The following is a 22,687-nucleotide window of genomic DNA, read 5'->3' as shown; positions in this document are numbered from 1 at the left end:
CACGCACACACACACTGTGTGTGTTGTATCTGTGTCCTGTGCTGGCCTTGGCTGCTTGCTGGTCCTCCATCATCCATCATCCACAGGCTGCTTGGTCTCCAAGGGGACGCGATGCTGCTCTGCAGCTAGCCCTCAGAAACCAATTAAAACAACACAGGCCACAGGACACAGTGGATGTAGACACGTGCATGAATGTGTGTTCTTTTCATTGTGTGTTTGTGTGTGCTTGTGTGTGTGTGTATGTGCGCTTATGTGAAAATGTGTGTTTAGCACGTGCATGCACATTAAGTGTCTCTGTGTGTATGTTTTCACTCTATTTTTGTGTCTGTGTGTCTGTGTGTGTGTGTGTTTGTGTGTTTGCATGTTGTCCAGTCTGTTGGTCCGTGCGCTGGTGAAAGGCCACTGATTTCTCCCTGATGTATTGTTAAGCTGCAGCTTTGGCCTTTGCCACACATGTTGGGTTAAGCTCTCTCTCTCTCCCCCCCTCTCTCTCTCTCTACCTCTACATCTCTCTCTCTACCTCTAACCTTCCTTTCATTTACCCTTCCTTCCGTCCCTCTCTTCTTCACTCTCTAAACTTATCTTCTATCCTTCCCTCCATCCCTCTCCATCTGTCCCTTAACCTCTGTCCATTGGCCCTCTCTCCTCCGCCTATCACCATCTCCCTCTAACCGCTCCACTTTCCCTCCCGCTTTCACTCTCTCCTCTACCCTCTCTTCTTTCTTTCTTTGTCTGTTATTCTCTCTTTATATTCCACCCCCCGCATTCTCCCTCCTGCAGTCAAAGCATTGAGAGAGAGAGAGATGTCTTTTGCTTTTAACCCATTAAGACCTGAGGGAGGCCGATTCTGAAAAATGTCTTCTAAATCCTAACAGTTTTCTGAAAAAAACTTACGTTGCTATATCAGTGGTTCTCAGACTAGCTCATGTCAAGGAACCCCCAAATTATTTGTATTTGACCCCCATCTCAAAATATGTTGTTCCAGGGACCCCCAGAAGCAAAGATTTGAGTTATAAATGTTTGCTTTAAAAATCAAAGATTTGCACACATTTTCACGAGAAAAAAGAAATAGCAGATCTACAAGCTCATAGGCACTCTGAGCTTATATATCTGCTAATAGCCAAAGTATAAAATAATGGTTAAAGTGGTTCCACAGATGCGTTCCCGGTTTGAATGGGTTAAAAGTCTGTATCGACCAGGCTTCAGTGATTTGCCATTGTGTTGTAGAACTGAACACTTTGCCCTGCAATTACTGCCTTGAGAAAAATAAGCTGGTGCTGAGCTGAATAAACAACCACTTTCTGTTCCAAAATGGCCACCCGTACAGCGCGCTTCAAGTGGGTTAAATTGCTGTACCTTGACACGGCGTGAACTGTTTGGTGTTGAGTTTTTACATGTTCTCCTCGTGTCCCCTAGGGTAGGTACCGTAAAAAAAACGTGCAGTAATCTTGTTCTCTATACTGCCTCCCCCTGGTCAGCCGGGGCGTCTGATGGAGGGGAAAGGAACTTGTTGGAATAATGTGTTCCTTCCACTACGTCCAACCGGGGAAACTCTCCCCTGTCAGGTGATAAGAAGCGGCTTGCTAGCTCCTCATGCATTGAAGGAGGCATGAGCTCAGTTCTGGGCTCTCCCTAGGCTGGCAGAGGGAGAGTAGCACCCGCGATTGCATATGCAATTGGCACTCTGTGAAAAAATGGGTTACAAAATCGTGGGATAAAAATTATAGAATTGGTTCTCATGCCTTTTAGGATTATGATCAAATCAACTTACCTCATGAGAAGATTTTTTTCTCCAAAATATTTGTTTAAGCTTTCTATATCATTAAAACCCTCTCACTGTTTCGTCGTATGATTGTGTCGCACGTCGAATACAGCCAATCTACAAGTTCTACATTTCTTTAAAGATTTCCGCCTGCTGTATGTTACTGTATGTGGACATGCCCAAAGTATGAAATACCAGGTTGAAATTGGTTAATTTCTCCTGTGTGCTGTGGTCCCTGTCACTGCCAACCTCCACTGTTGCTCTGTGGAGAGTGTAGACAACCACATGTGTCCTCTGATACACATGGAGTCAGTGGTGGAAAGTAACTAAGTATATTTACTTAAGTACTGTACTTAAGTACAATTTTTAGGTATTTGTACTTTACTTGAGTATTTCCAATTTCCAATACTTTTACTTCTACTCCACTACATCTCGGAGGCAAATATTGTACTTTTACTCCACTACAATTATTTGAAAACTTCAGTTACTAGTTACTTTGCAGATATAAATTATGATATTATAAAACATACATTAACCACTTTAGCCCTGTTTTATACCTAGGCTATTTGAAAATAGCAGATCTACAAGCTCACAACGCGTCGCAGCGCGACGCGTTGTGAGCTTGTAGATCGGCTATTTTCAAATATTTAGTACTTTTACTTTTGATACTTTAAGTACATTTTGATGCCAATACTTTTGTACTTTTACTCGAGTACATTTTTTATTCTGGACTTTTACTTGTAACAGAGTATTTTTATATTGCAGTATTGGTACTTTTACTTAAGTAAAGAATTTGAGTATATTTTTCCACCACTGCATGGAGTCACCAGACACTTCTTTTCACCTGCCAGAGAGGAGTTTGACTATCTCTCCCTGTTCCCCTCCCTGCTGAACAGGCGGCCAGATCAACCAGGAGGATTCGCTGCTTAATGCAGCGCCGCCGCCGCTGGCTTCCCGCTCGTGAACACAGCCAACGCGTGTTCGTCGGAGCGCCCGCTCAAACGGGAGGCACCGCGGCTTTACCGTGGATTTTATAGAGACGTCAGGCTGTCCATTACCAGTTTAACACTACTTCAGTCATAAGCTGGATATGCAGTCATCCGGCGGTCCATGACTTGCAACCTGTAGTGATTGCCTGTGTTTCTTTGAACCCATTCACTGTGTCTGTGGTCTTGTGACTCAGTTCCATGAATTGATGCTCACGATGGTACTCCAAACATCATGTAGTCTAATGCGGACATTTAAGGAACTCAAACCCCCCCCTTTGGTCTTGTGGTGAAGGTTCTTTCATGACAAATAATACTCTAGGAGTCTCTGCTCGGTGCTGTGGTCATATCCCTATTTCTCTCTCTCCATCTCTTTGGCATTCTCTCTCTCTATCTGTGTCTTTCCCTCGCTGTCTCCATCATTTTCTCTCCCCCTTCTCTCTATAAGTAACAGATAGCATCTCCACACGGCTGTTCAAATAACCACAATAGGCCTTTTACACAAAGGCTCCGACACAACGGGACGAGACACAGACGGAGAAAAGGGGGGGGGGGTGTTTGAACGGCCGCTGGGTGCTGTGATGGCTACAGAAGAATAGAGAGAGTGTTTAGGCTGGTGGCTTTTATCAAAACGCCTTTTGTTTGTGTTGTTTTCACAGTGGATGTAGTGACTTGAGTGGGGGTCTTTTTTGTCTGTTATTTTTGTGTCTTGTTTTTGATAAGCTGTTGCTTCTAGTGCAAGAGAGATTTGATTACCATACGTGGAGATTGTGAATGGAGCACCATTATGTGGCACTCGTTCTTGTCTCCAACAAGAATATGCACTCAATATGCACTCTTTCTCTCTCGGAGAGAGAGAACGAGAATTCTACGGACATACAGATAACATAACCAAGGCGCTCCTCGGAGTTTGAAAAGCGTTAACATAAGGGCTAGTTCATCTTTGAACAACTTGTTGAAAACAAGCCAACAATTTAGGACATTTAGCTTGATGAGTGCCTTGGTTTTTCTCTATCTTATTTGACCCGGAAGGTTACCCCCCTTTTTTGACCAAAGAGGACCTTCACACAGTGCTTTTACCCTTCACTGGCTATAAGAACGCTGCAGCCCTCCTCTTTTGCGTTTTTCTTCGGACATACAGATAAATCCAGAAAGCAATTGAGAACGTGAAAGGAGAGAGAGAGAGAGAGAAGTATAGGAAGTTAGTATTAAGGAAGTTATAGAGGTGCAGAGAGACAGGAAGACGAAGAGAGGTTGAATGTCAGCCTGGCCTAGTCTGTGCTGCTCCATAATTATATCACTCTGACATTTCAGCTACAGTATGGTCCTGTTCCACAGCGGACATTTGTGTGTGTGTGTGTGTGTGCTGTGTGCTGTGTGCTGTGTGTGCTGTGTGTGTGTGCTGTGTGTGTGTGTGTGTGTGTGTGTGTGTGCGCATCTAGTGTGTGCATGTGTCTTGTGCGTGCACGTGCGCCTGTGGTCCTCGCAGTCAGTGGTGGAAAAAGTACTCAAATTCTTTACTTAAGTAAAAGTACCAATACTGCAATATAAAAATACTCTGTTACAAGTAAAAGTCCAGAATAAAAAATGTACTCGAGTAAAAGTACAAAAGTATTGGCATCAAAATGTACTTCAAGTACCAAAAGTAAAAGTACTAAATATTTGAAAATAGCCGATCTACAAGCTCACAACGCGTCGCGCTGCGACGCGTTGTGAGCTTGTAGATCTGCTATTTTCAAATAGCCTAGGTATAAAACAGGGCTAAAGTGGTTAATGTATGTTTTATAATATCATAATTTATATCTGAAAAGTAACTAGTAACTGAAGTTTTCAAATAATTGTAGTGGAGTAAAAGTACAATATTTGCCTCCGAGATGTAGTGGAGTAGAAGTAAAAGTATTGGAAATTGGAAATACTCAAGTAAAGTACAAATACCTCAAAATTGTACTTAAGTACAGTACTTAAGTAAATATACTTAGTTACTTTCCACCACTGGGCTCTTCCCCAACAGAGACGGGGCTTGAGATTGCAGGATTGATTGTTCTGTCTTGTGTCTGTGAGAGCATAGATAAACACAGGCCATCCTACTGCTTGCAAGTAGTGCAGCATCAGAAAAATACACATCTAGGATTTACTGCTGCTGTGACAGAACAAGTGCTTTGTGTGGGAACGTACGAGCACATGTTTACCTGCTTTTCTTGTGCTTGTCTATGTATGATCGCGTGATATCGATGTTTGTCGTTATCCTCTGCAATAATAATGTACGTATGTAAATGTCTGCCTTCTATTGTGCATGCCTCTTAACCTAATGGATGTACTCCATTACAGTGTGCACAGGATGACCCTTGACCCTTCCTTTACACCCCAACAAGGTCAAAGTGTCACACACACACACACACACACACACACACACACACACACACACACACACACACACACACACACACACACACACACACACACACACACACACACACACACACACACACACACACACACAGAGAGAGAGAGAGGCCAGGACAAATGACTGCCACCCTCCCCTACACCCCCACATGATGGCACTAATCCAATTAGCTCTATCGCTAATCATGCTAGTAATGACTAATGACCGCGGGTGCCATTGTCTGAGCCCTGGCCTAGACGAACGGCCCGTGATTAGTGCCTTGGCTAGCCTCGGGTAGCCATTAGCACCTCCGCACACCTTCCCAGAACCTCGAAGAGGGAAGAGACAGGGTGGAGGTCATCGTATGCTGTAATTGTGTTGGGCAGATTAATAGTCACAAGGTTAAATGAGTGATTTAACCCATTAATACCTGGAACGCATCTGTGTCACTTTTAGATTTCTTTAGGCTATTCAAAAATAGCAGATATACAAGCTCATAGCGCGGCACCGAGTGCCGCGCTACGAGCTTGTAGATCTGCTATTTTTGAAAAATCGTGAAAATTATTTTTTTACATTTTTTCCCGAAAAACTGTTAGGATTTAGAAAATGTTTAGAAGCGGCCTCAGGTCTTAATGGGTTAAGAAGGCTCCTTGATAGGTGGGTGAGGGTTAAGTGTGCGTTTTGACTGAGTCGGGGTAGATAATGGAGTGACGGGAATTTGTCATCCTGTTAATTGGAAGGGCAGTCATTGGATTTGAATTGAACGGAGACACAACCCCTGGTGACCCCCAAACCCCCTCCCCCACCCCTCTCTCTCTCTCTCTCTCTGACGTCGGTCTTAATTTTTCGTTCCTCCCCACAGCTGTCTCCAGAGACTGGGCCCAGACAGGGAGGGACCATGCTGACCATCACGGGGGAGAACCTGGGCCTGCACTTCAAAGACATCCAGAATGGCGTGCGCATCGGGAAGGTGACCTGCAACCCCCAGGAGGACCAGTACATCAGCGCTGAGCAGTAAGTCTCTTTCTCTCCCTCCCTCTCTCTGTCTCTGTCTCTGTTGGCTGCTTGTTATTCAGGCATCTGGTTTCTCAGTGCATTTCTGTTCAACTCTAAGGTCGTTGTTAGACCACAGGTGTCCATTGACATTCTAATCATTAGTGTTAATGGTGTCCGTCCGTCCGTCCAACTGTCCATCTGTCCACTCATTCATTCATTCCTCCTTCCATTTGTGTATTCACCTGGCTGCCTCTGTCTGTCTGTCTGTCTGTCTGTCTGTCTGTCTGTCTGTCTGTCTGTCTGTCTGTTTTGTGTGTCTGTCTTTGTCTATCCGTCTATCCGTCCGTTCGTCTCATTGATTTCCGTCCGTTCGTCTCCTCCTTTCACTGCCCCTAGTGCTGATTTTAAATGGATTTGAGACAACGCAAACCCCAGCAGAGATACCTAGTCTGTCCATAAATATGCATCGCTCCGTTTCTCTCTTATTTTTCTCTCTTTTTTCTTTCCCTTCTTCCTTTTTGTTTCAAACTCTTTCTCCATAACATAAATGTTTTTTTAGAGCACTCTTCCTGAACATTTTTGCTTGCTCTCTCTCTTTCTTCCCTCTCCCTGTTAGTGTGCTATACGCTCTCTGTGCATTAACTGTAGTCCCAGGTTTTCAGAAGGTGGTGATGTACCCGTTTCCTGTTCCAATTCATTCCCCATAGCTTATGTTAGATTGGCTCAGCAGCAGATTTGAACTTTTTTTGATTGATTGAATACTTTATTAGTCAGAAATGTAAACGGCATGTGGTACAGTGAAACGGATAACACAAAAAAAGTCCTCAGGACTTGTTTCCATGGAAACACACATGTGAAGGTGTCATAATATGACACCTTCACATGTGTGTTTCCGGTTCAAACCTGCTGCCAAGACTCCGGTTATGCACAGAGCCCATTGCAAAAGGTTCAGCTTCATTATATTATTGGAGCTACCTGCCCTGCATATAATTAATGTTCTCACAAAACAACACATTTGCGGCTACCTAAATCACGTGGTGGTGTGAAGCTGGCATCAAAGCTGCTAAATGTGCCATAATATACAGTAGGTGTCTGCATTTCATCGAAGAGCAAAGATTTACACACAACATTGCCCCAGTTACAACAACACAATCGTGGCCTGCTCCTCACAGCTGGAGATGTACTCGGTATTCACTTTTCATCTTTATTACTGTCGGATAAATAAATGAAAAAATAAATGCATGATTCATTAGGTTGGCTCTCAGCAGTATGCACACACACCCCCAACGTATATTTACCGTCCTTCTCCTCGGCAACAAGGAAATTAGATTTTTGATTTGTCAAATCACGAGCACAATGCTCAGGAACAAACGCTGCACACATCAGACGTGTGATGACAGGTGTCCCTACAGCGCCTTCATAAATACATAGCGTTGTTGTCGGGCAGAAACCTCACATCTCAATTTACATTTATTTAGTTCGTTTATTTTTGTACATTAATACCCTACTTCGTCATGCTACGGTGTCACACAAAAGTAGCAAAAATAGGTCATCTATAAGTGGTTACGTTTGTCTGTGGGCCCAATGAACCCAATGAAAACGATTAACAGAAGCTTGTGACTAAATAACGACATTGGAAAACAGGTTATTTTGAGCATTTCCTGAAATGTTAATTTTTTGTTGGTTATTTGTTTGATTCGTTGTCTATTTGTTCGTTGTCTATGTTAAATTTAATGTAAAAGTGTCCTCTAAGTCCATATGGGCTGGGCTTCCTTGGAAGCATGACGGGTGATTTGATCCACTTTTATTGTCACACAATGGCGTTCAAACCCGACCTGAATTATTTTATTTTTTGCCACTCCCGGGAGCCAGTGGGTGTTTTCACAACTTCTCCTGTAAGCCGTGTTCGTTCCATTCTTGCAATTAACACCTGGAGCCTTGAAGTGTGGGTTGGTTGGGGGGGGAGGGGGGTCATTGTTTAACCCTGTCAACCCCACATCGTGGTATTGGACGGTTGCCATGACATCCGGAGGAGGAGGCGGGCGCGGCTGGCACAGAGGCAGGCTGTCATGCTAATTAAAAGTGATGTCGGCCATACGGAGGCATTAGCGGTCCGATAGCTCGCCACACCGCTCTGACCCCGTCACAGCCGTAACATGGTAGGCGGGGCGGGCTGATGGGTTTGACAACGTCATGTCAAAGGTCAACTACGGGCGGACATTGGAGGAAAGGAGGTGTGGTGGTGACTGACTAACGCACACACACAATCTAGACCAGTGGTTCTCAAGTGTTTGAATTTTAAGGAGTCGTGTACAAATTGGAACCAAATGGACCACTCTAAAGCTCCTTACACACCGGGGGCGAGTTTTTCATGCGAATAATAAATTTTTTTTTAAACCTTATAAAGTCAATGCAAGCTTCCACGGAGTGAAAAAGCAAAAAAGCGTATTTTAATTATTCGGAACGAGTCCGAATTTTGCGTATATTCGCATAATCGCCGGTGTCTAATGACCTTAAGAGTTACAGACCTGTAACATCGGATCTGTTCCAAAGGAGCCAATGTGCTTCCTATTTTAATCACAGGCTCTTGTTAATATTTTTCATTGATCGACTTTTTATAAAACCCACAGACAGACTTTCAAACTGGCGTCCCTATTTTGAGAATGTAAGCGATTTAATTTTTTTAAATTTTTTAAAATTTCAAAATCTTTCAAAAATAGTGAAAATAAGATTGGCTATTTTCACCTCATTTGTCATACGATGAAATAGGGCATTAATGATAAAAAAAAAGGAAAAATCTGCACACAGCGGAAACAGAAGTTGACGTTGAACACACTTTATTGTACTGCACACAGTTCCTGAGGTGTGTTCTGTCTCTATTGCTTAGAGTGCAGAGTTGTGTTCGTGCAGTGAAATTGGACAGTGAGAATCTTTGACATTGCTTTCCTGTCACCTTGGCTCCCGGCAGGGTTGTTACTCACCTCTACTGTCACATATAGGATGCTATATTTCATATACTGTACACCTTCTGAACAAGAAACCCCTGTAAGACGGTCCTCCGTCTTAATTGCATTTTTATGTTTCCCAGAAATGACCATGTTTTTTGTTTTTTTTGTCTCAATGACTAATTACATTGCAATTATGTAAATTAGTTAGCAGAAGTGTAAAGGCTCGCCGTTTGTTGAAACTTGGTGTCAAAACTGTTAGGCGCCGTCACAAAGTAATCGGCAGCTCAATATAGCTGCGTGTTGTGTGTGCGTCAATGCAGCGTTGCTATTGGCCGAGCCGTTCAGGTGTCTAATCATAGCCCCGCTCACAGCAGGAGGCCCGTGAATGGAAAATAAAAAAGAAGAAAGGCGACGGAATGCGGATGTCATCGCCGTGGCAACGACGCTGTTGCCGTGGCCACCTGCAGGGAGGAGGGAAGCGAGTTAATAACTCATTTCAGGCAGAGAGGGACGGGCGGAGAGAGAGAGAGAGGGTAGAGCGAGGAACACAAGCCTGTGCAATTAATCAACTGCTCTTACTTTTACCCAGCTCTCTTTCTACTGCACTCTTAATCTCACTCACTCTCATTCATTCGCTCTGGCTAATTAACAGTCAAGTGTGTCTCCAGCATGTGAAACATGAAGTGTGTGTGTGTGTGTGTGTGTGTGTGTGTGTGTGTGTGTGTGTGTGTGTGTGTGTGTGTGTGTGTGTGTGTGTGTGTGTGTGTGTGTGTGTGTGTGTGTGTGTGTGTGTGTGTGTGTGTGTGTGTGTGTGTGTGTGTGTGTGTGTGTGTGTGTGTGTGTGTGTGTGTGTGTGTGTGTGTGTGTGTGTGTGTGTGTGTGTGTGTGTGCGTGCGTGCGTGCGTGCGCGCGCGCGCGCGCGCGCCCTGGGCTTGGCTGCCACTGCAAACTACCCCTCCTTTCCCTCAATCATTTTCTCCAATGGATTTTCACTTTGCTAGTCAGTGCCCAGGGCCAAGGACGATGCTTATGGTTCTACAATATCCACTAAAACACACAAACATACCATGTCAGGGCTCTACGCTCACTTTTTTTCCCCCCCAAGGAGTATGTGAAAAAAAATATAGGGGCACAAAAATAAATTCCTGTCTTATACATTGAACATTTAAATCTATGCATTGATTTGAATTTCAATTCAATCTTGTGTTGACCGATGACCAAACCCATCTTTAACCAAGCTCTCTCTCTCTCTCTCTCTCTCTCTCTCTCTCTCTCTCTCTCTCTCTCTCTCTCTCTCTCTCTCTCTCTCTCTCTCTCTCTCTCTCTCTCTCAGAATTGTGTGTCGTCTGAATGATGCTACAGGTTACAGAGTTCAGGAGGCCTATGTTGAAGTGTGTGTGAGGGACTGTGCACATCCTGAATACAAGGCCCAATCGCCCCGGCCCTTCACCTTCGTGGTAAGTGCTGATAGAGACGTTTGACGCATGTCCACGTCCACGTTAGTGTCCACGTGTCAGTCTATCTCAGACACTGATGCGTGATTATGAATCCCGCCACCGTTATAGGATAGACCCACCTTAGCTGTGCCCGATTGGCTCCCTGGCAGGCATAGTTTTACTGAGGTTATCGTTAGGGTTAAGGTTAGGTTTAGGCATAGTTGCAAAAAACGAGAACTGTCAATCACAGCGATTACTGGCCAATCACAGCGGGTTTTGCCTAGAACTGCGGTGGGATCCATAATAACGCGACACTGACTGGGATGAACCCAACTGAGTTTTACTTAACCCATTAAGACCTGGAACTGTGTCATTTTTAGATTTGAGCTAAAAAGCATTTTACACTTTGGGCTATTCAAAAATAGCAGATCTACAAGCTCGTAGCGCGGCACCGAGTGCCGTGCTACGAGCTTGTAGATCTGCTATTTTTGAAAAATCGTGAAAATGTGTGCAAATCTTTGAATATATATCGTTTTAAAGCGAAACATTTTAACTCAAATCGTTGCTTCTGGGGGGTCCCTGGAACAACATATTTTGATGGGGGTCTGCGGCCAAATACATATCATTTTGGGGGTCCTTGACATGAAAAAGATTGAGCACCAGTGCACCACTGATATAGAAACATACGTTTTTCAGAATACTGAGAGTTAGGAGACATGTAGAATCGGCTTCAGGTCTTAATGGGTTAAGATTTCTTTGGCTATTAAATGGGTTAGATGGGTTAGATTTGGGTTAGATTTCTTTGGCTATTAAAAAATAGCAGATCTACAAGCTCATAGCGCGGCACCGAGTGCCGCGCTATGAGCTTGTAGATCTGCTATTTTTGAAAATTCTTGATATTTTTTTTTTCTTTTTTTTTCAAAAAACTGTTAGGATTTAGAAAACATTTTTAAGAATCGCCTCAGGTCTTAAAGGGTTAATTGCTTTTTTTCATTGCAAGGGACATCCCTTGGTCAACAATGTGTCACTCACCCCATTCTCTGACCCGTGTGTCCCTTCTCAGTCTCCGTACTTCACCCGCGTCCAGCCGTCCAATGGGCCGGTGTCGGGAGGCACGAGGATCACCATCGAAGGCAGCCACCTCAACGCGGGCAGCGCCGTGGCCGTGAAGATAGGACTCCACCCCTGTCACTTTGAAAGGTGAGCCAATCCACCACATACCTGAATCTGATGCCATCCCCTCCCTAAACCCAGACATCATTGTAAGTACAAAATAAACAAAGTCCTTATGCTCCGTGGACTCGTACGACGGGCATCGTGGACCGAAAATAGCTGATCTATAAGATGTTCTTGGTCTGCAACGTCCATCATACGAGTGACGAAGTGTAAATCAGCCTTTAGCAGTGGTGGAGTACTCACATTTTTTTACTTAAGTAAAAGTATCAATACAATACTGCAATGTAGAAATACTCTGTTTCAAGTAAAAGTCTCGTATTCAAAATGTATTTGAGTAAAAGTACAAAAGTATCTGCATCAAAAAGTACTTAAAGTACCAAAAGTAAAAGTACTCATTGTGCAGAATGTCCCATTTCACAAGCTCAAAATGTATAAAAATCTTTTGAAAATAGCAGATCTACAAGCTCACAATGTATTGTAGTGTGTATGAGATGTAGTGTTAAAGTATTAAATTGTAAATACTGAAGAAAGTCAAAATACCTCAGAATGTTACTTAAGTGCAGTACTTGAGTAAATGCACTTAGTTACTTTACACCACTGGCCTTTAGTGGAGTGTGATGTCATGTTTGTAGGCAGGGTCACAGGGAGGAGCAGAGTGAACATTTCAACCTGTAGATGGCAGCACTGATAACCGTAAGATTCATGTCCTAACCGCGATATGAACCCGGATCCCCCGCCAACCCAGTTCAAAAGGCTGTACCTTAGTATAACTGCAATAACTCTTGTTAATCTACCTGAACACATCTAAACGTCTCAATAGAAGAGCTGGGAGACCACCTCCAACCACTGTTTGTTATCGTATTAACATACCATACTCTACCCTACAGATTGGCTAAAATAACGTTTTATCCACTTGTAATTCACTTGAATTATTCACTTGAATTATTCACTTGAATTATTCACTTGAATTACATGTTTTACCATTATGTAAGACATAAAAATATATTTACAGCTCAAAAACATGATTTAGTCTTTTAATACTTGCAACAAAAGCAAACAAAATGAGAAGACATCACTTTACTTGAAATTATGGTCCAAAATATTGACCATTTTCATGTGTTGTTGATTCATAGTCCTCCTCTGAAGAATTTCTCCCCTGAGTTTTGCCCCTCAAGTTGTCATCACCGAGTTGTTTGGACCTTCAGTATACTATTGTCAAAATCCCTCTGCTATGTGAAGGACAGACAGTAAAGCATTTCTCATGGGAGCCTGTGTCTTCATGCAGTTGTTCAGTGAATGACTGAAGTGTATTTTGTGAAATGTGTGACAGAGGTTTTTTGTTAAGCACACGTCTCATAGGGAATGATATAGACTGGACAGTACTTGTTAATATAAATCTTCTTTGTGTTGAACCAAAATCTAGTGTTTCACAACAGGAGAAACATCCCTTTTGATGTGCCATATTATTTAGATTATTATTATCACTGTGCCGAGATTTTGTTTCTAGAAGAGGAGACATGTTTCCAATTTGATCTGTTGATGCCGCTTATTCTTCGAACCAAAGTTCTATTGTTTAGTCTTTCCTGGCAAAGCAACAGTGAACTGAGGTCTGGACTCAATCGTCTCGCGAACAGCGTCTGGCAGATGGCAGGAACACCTCACGGTGCGAAAGTTCACAGTCAAATACTGAATGTTAATTTAACGCCTGAGAGTGTACAAATGAAACCAAATGGACCTGTATTAGGTCCATCTCCATGTTGGTTACACTTTGCACTCTCAGAGTTACAAATGGATAAACTAGAATTTTGGATTTAGTTTAGATAAAAAAGGAACTTTCAGGCGGGATGCGTGTTGGTCAAGGTGACGGGTGACGATAATGATTCTCTGGCTCTACATGAAAGGCATCCACACATGACTGTAACTTCCACTGGTGACTTCCTGCCAGGGCAACAAAAGACGGATCAAATTAACAAACTTGGACCTATCAAGTTATTTTTTGTCATATCAAAGGCACAAAAGTAAAGGCCAATTTAAAGTATCCTGGCACATCCCCAGAAAGGTGAACATAATAGCCCTGGCCTTTTCATGCACAGTGCAGCAATAACCTTTATAGCCAAAGTAATGAACTGGTTGAGTCCATCTCTTTAATGTGTCTTTGTATTCATTGGGGCCACAGCGCTTTAATCAAAACCTATTTACCCCGAGTCAGTCATCCCCTTATCTCCCTTTACACCCCCCTCTCTTTCATTCTCCCACTCTTTCTCTTTCTTTCAATTTGCCCTCTTCGCTCGGCATTCTTTTGTACAACAACAACCTTGTCAAAATCCGCACACGGCACCACTAGGCTGCTTCCACAGCGATGGTGTTGTGAAAGTGGTTGCCGTGGAAACCCGGCACTGGCAGAATGTAGAAAATATTTTTTTTTCCTCCCCCCACTCTCTCTCCTTTCTTCACACCCTCCTCCTCTCCCTTCATCCCCTCTCTTAAGCCACCCCTCAGTCTGAGCCCTCGGAGACGATGCCGTTGAAATTACAACCAGTGAGAGAGCAACGATGTTCTTCCCCCAGTCTCTCTCTCTCTCTCTCACACACACACACACACACACACACACACACACACACACACACACACACACACACACACACACACACACTCACTCACTCACTCACTCACTCACTCACTCACTCACTCACTCACTCACTCACCCTCCCCCAAGTGTCCTTCTGCAGGAATTAGTTTTCACTCCTCCATCTTCATCTTCTTCTTCGTCGTGTGTATTTCTGGCAGATAATGGAGAGGATTTGTGGGTGGATCAACCAGGTGTTCTTGTGTCGAGATTTCCGCACAACACCGACTGTACCAGGCTGCACATAATGCGTGTACATTAATTTACACACACACACACATACACACACAGAGAGTGCACTGTAGCTCATACTTAACTGATATTGTACTGCTTCCATACTGCTTCTCCCTGTCTCTCTCTCTCTCTGTGTCCCTCTCTCTCTCTCTCTCTCGTATATCTCTCTGAGACTCTTCCAGCAGCATTTCTCAGTCAGACGGGGGAGGGGAGGGGACAGTGAAGTGAGGCACTGCAGTGGAGAGCAAAGTTTCTGGTGGCTGCATAAAGTTTCCCAGCCGACCACAGCAGGGGGGAGGGGGGGGGAGTTAACGTCACACAGAGATGACCAGCCTGATCCACCACCTCTCTGATCTGTCAGACAGACTGACAAGGGGGCCTCGGGTTGGGGGGGGGGGGGGGTGGTAGGGCTTTGAAGCACACACAGCAATCTGGGATACAAGCTGATGAAACCACGGCCCGGCAGGCTGAAAGACACTGGCTGTAGAGGCTGTGTGTAATAAATATTTCACATCTTATTTAATAGCTGAAAAAGTTATTTTGTCTGTGTGCGGGCCTCTTGTCAGAGTGAAACACACTTCAGCTTCTAGAGTGGAAAAGGTGGGACGATCTCTGTGTTTCGAACCAGGTCTAATTTGAAGTGTTGTGTGACTTGCCGTTTAAAGAGGTGGTGCCATGGTTTTGCACTTTTTCTGTTTTTCATGTGTCTATGAGGTTGATAGAACTTCATTAAGCCCCCCGGTGGTGTTTTTATGGTGTTTTATGTCTTCTCTGACTATTTGGAGTTTCTTCCTGGAGGCTGAAACCTTGAGGGTCAAAAGTGCCAATAGAGAAACAGGGGCATTGTGACATCACAATGCCATACCCTCCCCCTCATTATCATAACACAACAGGTGTGGGCATGAGGAGGAGGAGGGACTAGGACAGGTGGGTGGTGCTAAAGTGGTGGAGGAGGTGCTAAGGTGAGAACCAGGTATACTTAATGAACTGGAGGCGTGTCCACATAAAAACATAATTTTACACTTACTGTACACTTTTTTTTTTTTTGAAAAAAATCCTTACATAATAATAATACCTTATGATCAGGTTTTAAGGTTGAAAAATATCATGGCACCCCATCTTTAACTCTTTCCTGTTCTCGCTCCTGCAGGCGGAGCAACAAGGAGATTGTGTGTGTGACTCCCGCCGGCCTGGCCACGGGAGGCACTCCGGTCATGGTCGACATCAACGCCGCCGAACTGAGGAACCCCGAGGTGAAGTTCAACTACACCGACGATCCCACCGTCCTGAAGATCGAACCCGAGTGGAGCATCGCCAGGTGAGGAGGCTTCAGTAAACCCGCCGTTGTACCGTGGGATCAGCTCCGTCACTTATATTACTCTAATGCATCAGAGTGTTGTTACATTATGTATACCATATACGTCGACACGCAGCAGGTGTTTTTGATCTACGATTCCGCTTGATGCACACCTATGCAACATGTTCAAGAGGAAGCCCCCTGCTCATTATTTATTAACCCTTTAAGACCGGGGGACGCATCTGTGTAACCACTTTATCCATATTTTATACTTTTGGCTATTCAAAAATAGCAGATATACAAGCTCATAGCGCGGCACCGAGTGCCGCGCTATGAGCTTGTAGATCTGCTATTTTTTTTTAAAATCGTGTTTTTTTTTTTGCAAATCATTGAATATATATCTATAAAGCAATAGTTTTTTTACTCAAATCTTTGTTTCTGGGGTCCCTGGAAATATTCTTTTTGAGATGGGGGTCCGCAGCCAAATACATATCGTTGTGGGGCTCCTTGACACTGACATTAATATTATAGCAACATAAGTGTTTCAGAAAACTGTTTTAAACTGATTTAGAAGACATTTGTAGAATCCCCAGAAGCAATAACATTTTAGCTAGAAATGCTCGCTTTAAATATATATATATTCAAAGATTTGCACAACATTTTTCACGATTTTTAAAAAATAGCAGATCTACAAGCTCATAGCGCGGCACTCGGTGCCACGCTATGAGCTTGTATATCTGCTATTTTTGAATAGCCCAACGAAATCTAAAAATGACACACAGATGCGTTCTCAGGTCTTAGAGAGTTAATCCCCTGACTGTCTGTGGTGGCTGCCAGCCATACGTTGATGCCTTTTCTGTAGGTGCAACAACCAACTAATCTGAAATATGAAGTGTAGGTGGAAGACCGTCAATGTATTATTCATCTGGCATGCTCCCAGGCTCGGAGCTAAACTAAAGTAAACACACTCCTTCTCCGCCTTCTTCCAGACACGTGTTGAATTCAAAGGCACGCGATTCTTTATTCTGTTTATCGTTAACGTTTCAAGTAAGCCCTTTCAAAGGAGGAACGCAGGGAAGCGGAGGTCCCCTAAAGCAGTGGCGTGCGAGTTGATGTGAAGCTGCGGTGGCGGTCCATCTATAGATCTTTCCCTGACTTCTTGAACTACGTAGGCATCTGAAGATTTCCCCCTCAAACGTGTGTGTGTGTGTGTACTTGTATTACTATACTTGTGACAGCAACATGTCCCCACAAGTATAGTACAATTTGATAAATAGACACCATGAGGACCATTTTCCTGTTCCTGGTTCCTAACCTTGCGTCACCAGACTTTCCACTGCGGAGGAAAGCCTGGTATTCGTACTAAAACTAGCCGTGTGATCCGGTTTAGAAAAAAGGAAAAAAATTATTGTGGTTCCGGTGGTTGGTTCCAGTTCGTGTCACATTGTTTTTGTTCCCCACATAATGCGAATCAATTAGTTTAGACTTACTAGTCGCGCTACGAGTTAGAATAGAAAATGGACATTCCCAACCATTATTATACCAAAAGAAACCAAACGATTATACCAAATCTTACTTACAATAGAAAAATATATCCAGGTTAGGATTAGACATTAGAGGTTAGGGTCGGAGTTATGTGTGATTTACATTTAGTTGTGTGCCGTATCGTGCACCGAAAATAGCCGATTTACAAGCTGGTTCCCTTTGTACACTCTCAGAGTTAAATGAACACTCAGGATTTTAACGGTGTGAGCAGAGGAGAAGTCTCATTTGGAGAGAGACGCGTGAAGGGCAGAAGGGGTCTAAAAGAGAAAGAGGATAGTGTTAGCTTTAGCCTACGGGGAATGATCTCGCCGTAACTCCTGTTTGCTCTTTCAGTTTGGTCTCCCTCCCAGAGGAGGTGTAGGGCGCTGCGGGCTGATTGCGCCGGTGTTTACCAAGCGATTTTGCCACCACGTCCCCCTCGGTGACCCTGACACTTGAGCTGTTGTGCACGATTTGCTCGTATGCCCAGCTGTGCATGTTAGGAGGTGATTGTTGAAGGTTTATCGGGCTAACAACACACACACACACACACACACACACACACACACACACACACACACACACACACACACACACACACACACACACACACACACACTCACTCACACTCACACACACACACACACACAGTGCTGCACAAATTCAATGACGCCATAGTGTTCATAATACACTTGAAAAATGTGCTCAATTCTCTTGAGTCCCTCACCCAGTGGCTATCAAAATGCTCTTTTGTAAAGGCCTTAGTCTTTCCATAGCAGAGACCCTGTCCGCCCACAACAACATCTGTCCCCCCCCCCCCCCCTCCCACGCACACCTGCAGTAATGTCAGCTACCTCTGTCCAGCCCCCATGCAGACTGATGCTTAAATGCTCCTTTGCGACACGCTATTTTCGGACAACGACGCTTCATCATATGACAAAATATAAATCAGACCTTAGGCCCACTCTCACCCTGAGGCCCGGGGCTGGACTGACCTCCCTTACCTCAACGGCAGCTCCTTCTGCCTGCTGCAAAACACTAGACAACTCCCTGAAAGGACGGACGGATGGATGGAGGAGTGATGGTTTTTGGCTAGCCTCTCACTCGACCTCCCCATGTCTCTCTCTCTCTCTCTCTCTCTCTCTCTCTCTCTCTCTCTCTCTCTCTTTCTCTTTCTCTTTCTCTCTCTCTCTCTCTATGCGTTTTGCCCTTGCAGGACCTCCTTAATTCCACGATAAACTTGTGTTTACGTCTCTGCTGGCTGAGATACCAGCCCTAATGACGGTGTACTTTTTCTTTAGTAGCTGCTAAGAGTTCCTTTAGAGGATTCTTGGGTCTCGAGGCAGACGAACAAGTGTACAGCATTAATGCCCAGTGGGACCTTTTTAGTACTGAATCGACGTGCTGTTGCTTGCGTTTATGTAAGCCAGCAGTGAAGTTGTCAGTAGCCTACTTCCACTGCTACTTTCGTACACTGAGTCTGTTGTTGAATCAGCAGATGCTGAATTGCTGCGGCACTGCATCAGCCCTCCCTCTTACTGTTGTTCTTATTTGTATGCCAACTTGTTTAACTGCGGAACCCTTCACATTATGATAAAAGTCTTTCCCAGTGGAAAAAGGTCTCCACTTAACCTATTTAGACCTGAGGCCCATTCTAAAAACACTTTGTTTCAGAAAAGTTTTCTGAAAAAAGTACAAATATGTAGCAACATACAAAAACTTTATGTAGCTATATACTGTACAGCAATAACAACCCCAAAAGGGGTTCCCGGATTGAAAGGTCTAGTTACGTATAGGGGTTCCCAGTCTAAATGGGTTAAGTAAAAGTAGCAACTATCACAATGTAGAAATACTCTTTTACAAGTAAAAGTCTTACTTAAGACTTTTTAAGCTAGTACAAAAGCATTAGCTTAAAAAAATGCTTAACGTAGCAAGTAAAAGTACTCATTGTGCAGATTCACAGAATTCCCATTTCAGAATCATGTATGTTATTGGACTATAATTATTGATCGTTAACCAATTTAGCCCTATTTTATACTTGGACTATTTGAAAATAGCCTGCTATAAGATCTACTACATCTGTATGAAGATAAGTAGTATCGAAAAACGGAAATAATCAAATAAAGTAAAAAGTCCTCATTATTGTACTGTGAGTAAATGTACTTTCCACCGCCGGTCTTTAGTGACAGTGGAGACTGTCGTGAAAGCAGCATGTGGGAGTTCAACCCGTGTTACCGGTGTTTTCCGATTGGTCAGCTTTACAGAGATGTGAATAGGTCACAGATGTAAAGGTTACAGAACAACGTGTCAGATCAGTGCCCTCTATGCAATCACTGAATACATCTCACGCTGGAAAACGCCGCTAATTAGCTCTCAGAAAATCACTGCGGTTCAGAGGCTGCATTCGAGGAGAAATACATACAGTATATATACAGTCTGTTTTCCTCTATCTAACCTCCCATGAGAGTTTAAAGAAGCATGTAACATCCGCACAAGCGGCGTAAAATTACTATCATTACCTGAGAATGAGAGCAGACTCACCAATTGGTTCGCTGAAACTGAGTTTGTGTGTGTGTGTGTGTGTGTGTGTGTGTGTGTGTGTGTGTGTGTGTGTGTGTGTGTGTGTGTGTGTGTGTGTGTGTGTGTGTGTGTGTGTGTGTGTGTGTGTGTGTGTGTGTGTGTGTGAATATTTTATAAATGATGTGTTTTTCCTTTTCTTTTTTTTTTTAGTGGAGGTACTATGTTGACGATTATTGGAACCAATCTGGCAACCATCAAGGAGCCCAAAATGAGAGCCAAGTATGGGACTGCCAATTCAGTCAATGTAAGTACTTGACCCTTACACCAGCATACGCTGTTCAGCTACTAATAATAAACAAAAACTAAATGTAATGAGTGAGATGGAGGAATGATGGACGCAGTCAGATTCCTCCTCCTCCTCTCTCTCCATCTCCCTTCTCCATCCCTGGAAGGTGGTGTCACATATTAACAGATTACACATGCACGCGCGCGCGCACACACACACACACACACACACACACACACACACACACACACACGCGCGCGCACACACACGCAATCACACCTGACCTGTCAAGTCGACCACCCAGCCAAGGGCCTATTTTCTATGTGTTTTTGATGTTGAATTTCCTTTTAACAGTTTAACCTTTGAAATGTCAACCAGCAATAAATCGGCCCCAGCAAATCCCTTCTTCTTCACCTAGCACCATGGGGCCTGGCTGACCTTTCTCAAACCCCTCCCATCCTCCATTCACCTGGAAGAAATCTTTGCTTTATCACCATTTTTGTACTGCTACAGTACATACAGCAATACATATAGTTTTGTTACCTATCTATGCATTCTGTTAGATCTCGTTTGCACACGCTAGCTAATTAACTGTGACTATTGTAAGGTTAAACTCTGAATGCAAAACGTTAGTTTTTTCCATCATGCAGTTAGCATGTCATGTTAGTATCAGTGACTAGTGGCTAACCTCACTTGTTTATCTCCGTGTCATTACCGTCTCATTTGTTCTCCAGTGAGTGAGTTTAGTGTCTTGCCCAGGGGGAATTTAGAGATGATATCAACAGCGATTACAACACTGATGCTATTAAGCCAGCCTCTTCCTCATTATGTCTTTATGGAGACATTTAATCACACAGGACACGGCGATGGCACGCCTTTGTCTTAACTCTCAGTTCCAGCAATTGTCCATGCCGTTTTAACACTTGAATGTGGGCTAACATGGCTTTGTGTAGGAAGATAGGACACTGTTGATGATATATCTGTCTCTGCGTCAAAGACACCACTGTAGGTGGCAGTGACTTTGTCAGAGGTAGAATAATTAAATTAAATATGAAATATTAGATCCACAAGCTCACAGCCCGTTGCATCGCAATGCGTTGTGAGCTTGAGATGAACTATATTCTCTATTTTTGTATGCCACCAGTTTACAATGAAGTATAATACACTGTTAAGTGTTTATTCAGACTAAGCAATTAGTTGATTATGAAAAATCTACTGGAATTTGTTCTTGTCGATTCGTTGTTATATTAGAAGAAAAACTAATTATTAAACAAAATTGCTTCTTGATTCACCTAAATGAATAATAATTAGTTGGTTATTGGGTCCAAATATTGGATAAATCGGAAATAATTACCCAGCCTTATCAACTGTCATAATGGAATCTTAAACCGCCATTTCTCCTCCCATATCTGTCCATCCTTTCATCGCCCTACTTTCTCTTCTACGTATCTCTGCCCTCTCTTTCTATCCATCCGTATCTTTCTCCCTATCTTTCTCGCACCACATTAACTTGTTTTATCAACCTCTCCCTCTCTAGAACTGCACGGTGGTCAATAACACAGTGATGGTGTGTCTGGCGCCCTCTGTGGCCGGATCCGACAAAGGTTTCTCTGACTCGGGCAGTGGGCCAGACGAGATGGGCTTCATCATGGACGACGTGCACTCTGTCCTGGTGGTCAACGAGACTTTCAGTTACTACCCAGACCCAGTGTTCGAACCACTGAGTCCCACGGGCATGATGGAGCTCAAACCCAGCTCACCACTCATACTAAAGGTAAGTACTCTATACTTTGTGCGGTGCTCTGTACTACAATCTTTTCTGTCTATTCTGGAATCTGTACTCTGTGTCATTGCCAGACTACTGGTGTGTGTGTGTGTGTGTGGTCCATTATCAAGGGGAGGTTTGCTCAGTAAGTTGTAGGTTTGAATGTTTAACCCATTCAATCCGGTAACGCATCTGTGTCATTTTAAGATTTCTTTGGCTATTCAAAAATAGCAGATCTACAAGCTCATAGCACGACACAGAGTGCTGCTTTTTTTTATTTTTTTTAATCATGAACAATTTAGCAAATCTTTGAATATATATATTTTTTCAAGCGAATATCTTTAACTCAAATCTTTGCTTCTGGGGGGTCCCTGGAACAAAATATTTTGATTCTACAAAATGTCTTCTAAATTCTAACAGTCTTTTGAAAAAACTGCTATATCAGTGGTGCTCAAACTTTTTCATGTCCAGGACCCCCAAAATTATGTTTTTGTCCGCCGACCCCCATCAAAATATGTTGTTCCAGGGACCTCCAGAAACAAAGATTTGAGTTAAAAATGTTGTTTCAAAAAAATATATGTATTCAAAGATTTGCACAAACGTTCAAGATTTTTCAAAGAAAAAAAAAAAAAATCTACAAGCTCGTAGCTATGAGCTTGTAAATCTACTATTTTTGAATAGCCCAAAGTATAAAATAATGGTTATGGCTCAAAAATCTAAAATGACACAGTATGCGTTCCCGTATTGA

At 43.3% G+C, this 22,687-nt stretch overlaps 1 protein-coding gene across 2 annotated transcripts in view; it reads left to right on the top strand.

Moving 5' to 3' along the window:
- Positions 1–22,687, top strand: part of plxna1b (plexin A1b) — a 257,554-nt gene that overhangs the window by 199,493 nt on the left and 35,374 nt on the right. For both annotated transcript variants that reach the window (XM_080424880.1, XM_080424879.1), the window contains exons 13-18: positions 5,994–6,145; positions 10,409–10,532; positions 11,575–11,711; positions 15,698–15,865; positions 20,099–20,192; positions 21,712–21,948. In XM_080424880.1, the coding sequence (XP_080281006.1) occupies positions 5,994–6,145; positions 10,409–10,532; positions 11,575–11,711; positions 15,698–15,865; positions 20,099–20,192; positions 21,712–21,948 (912 nt within the window). The remainder of the gene's footprint in view (positions 1–5,993; positions 6,146–10,408; positions 10,533–11,574; positions 11,712–15,697; positions 15,866–20,098; positions 20,193–21,711; positions 21,949–22,687) is intronic.

This window comes from Gymnoscopelus braueri (assembly GCF_963280865.1).
Source record: "Gymnoscopelus braueri genome assembly, chromosome: 3".
Classification (NCBI taxonomy): Eukaryota; Metazoa; Chordata; class Actinopteri; order Myctophiformes; family Myctophidae; genus Gymnoscopelus; species Gymnoscopelus braueri.
Note: the sequence above shows the minus strand (reverse complement) of the source record. Positions and strands in the feature narration are given on the sequence as shown.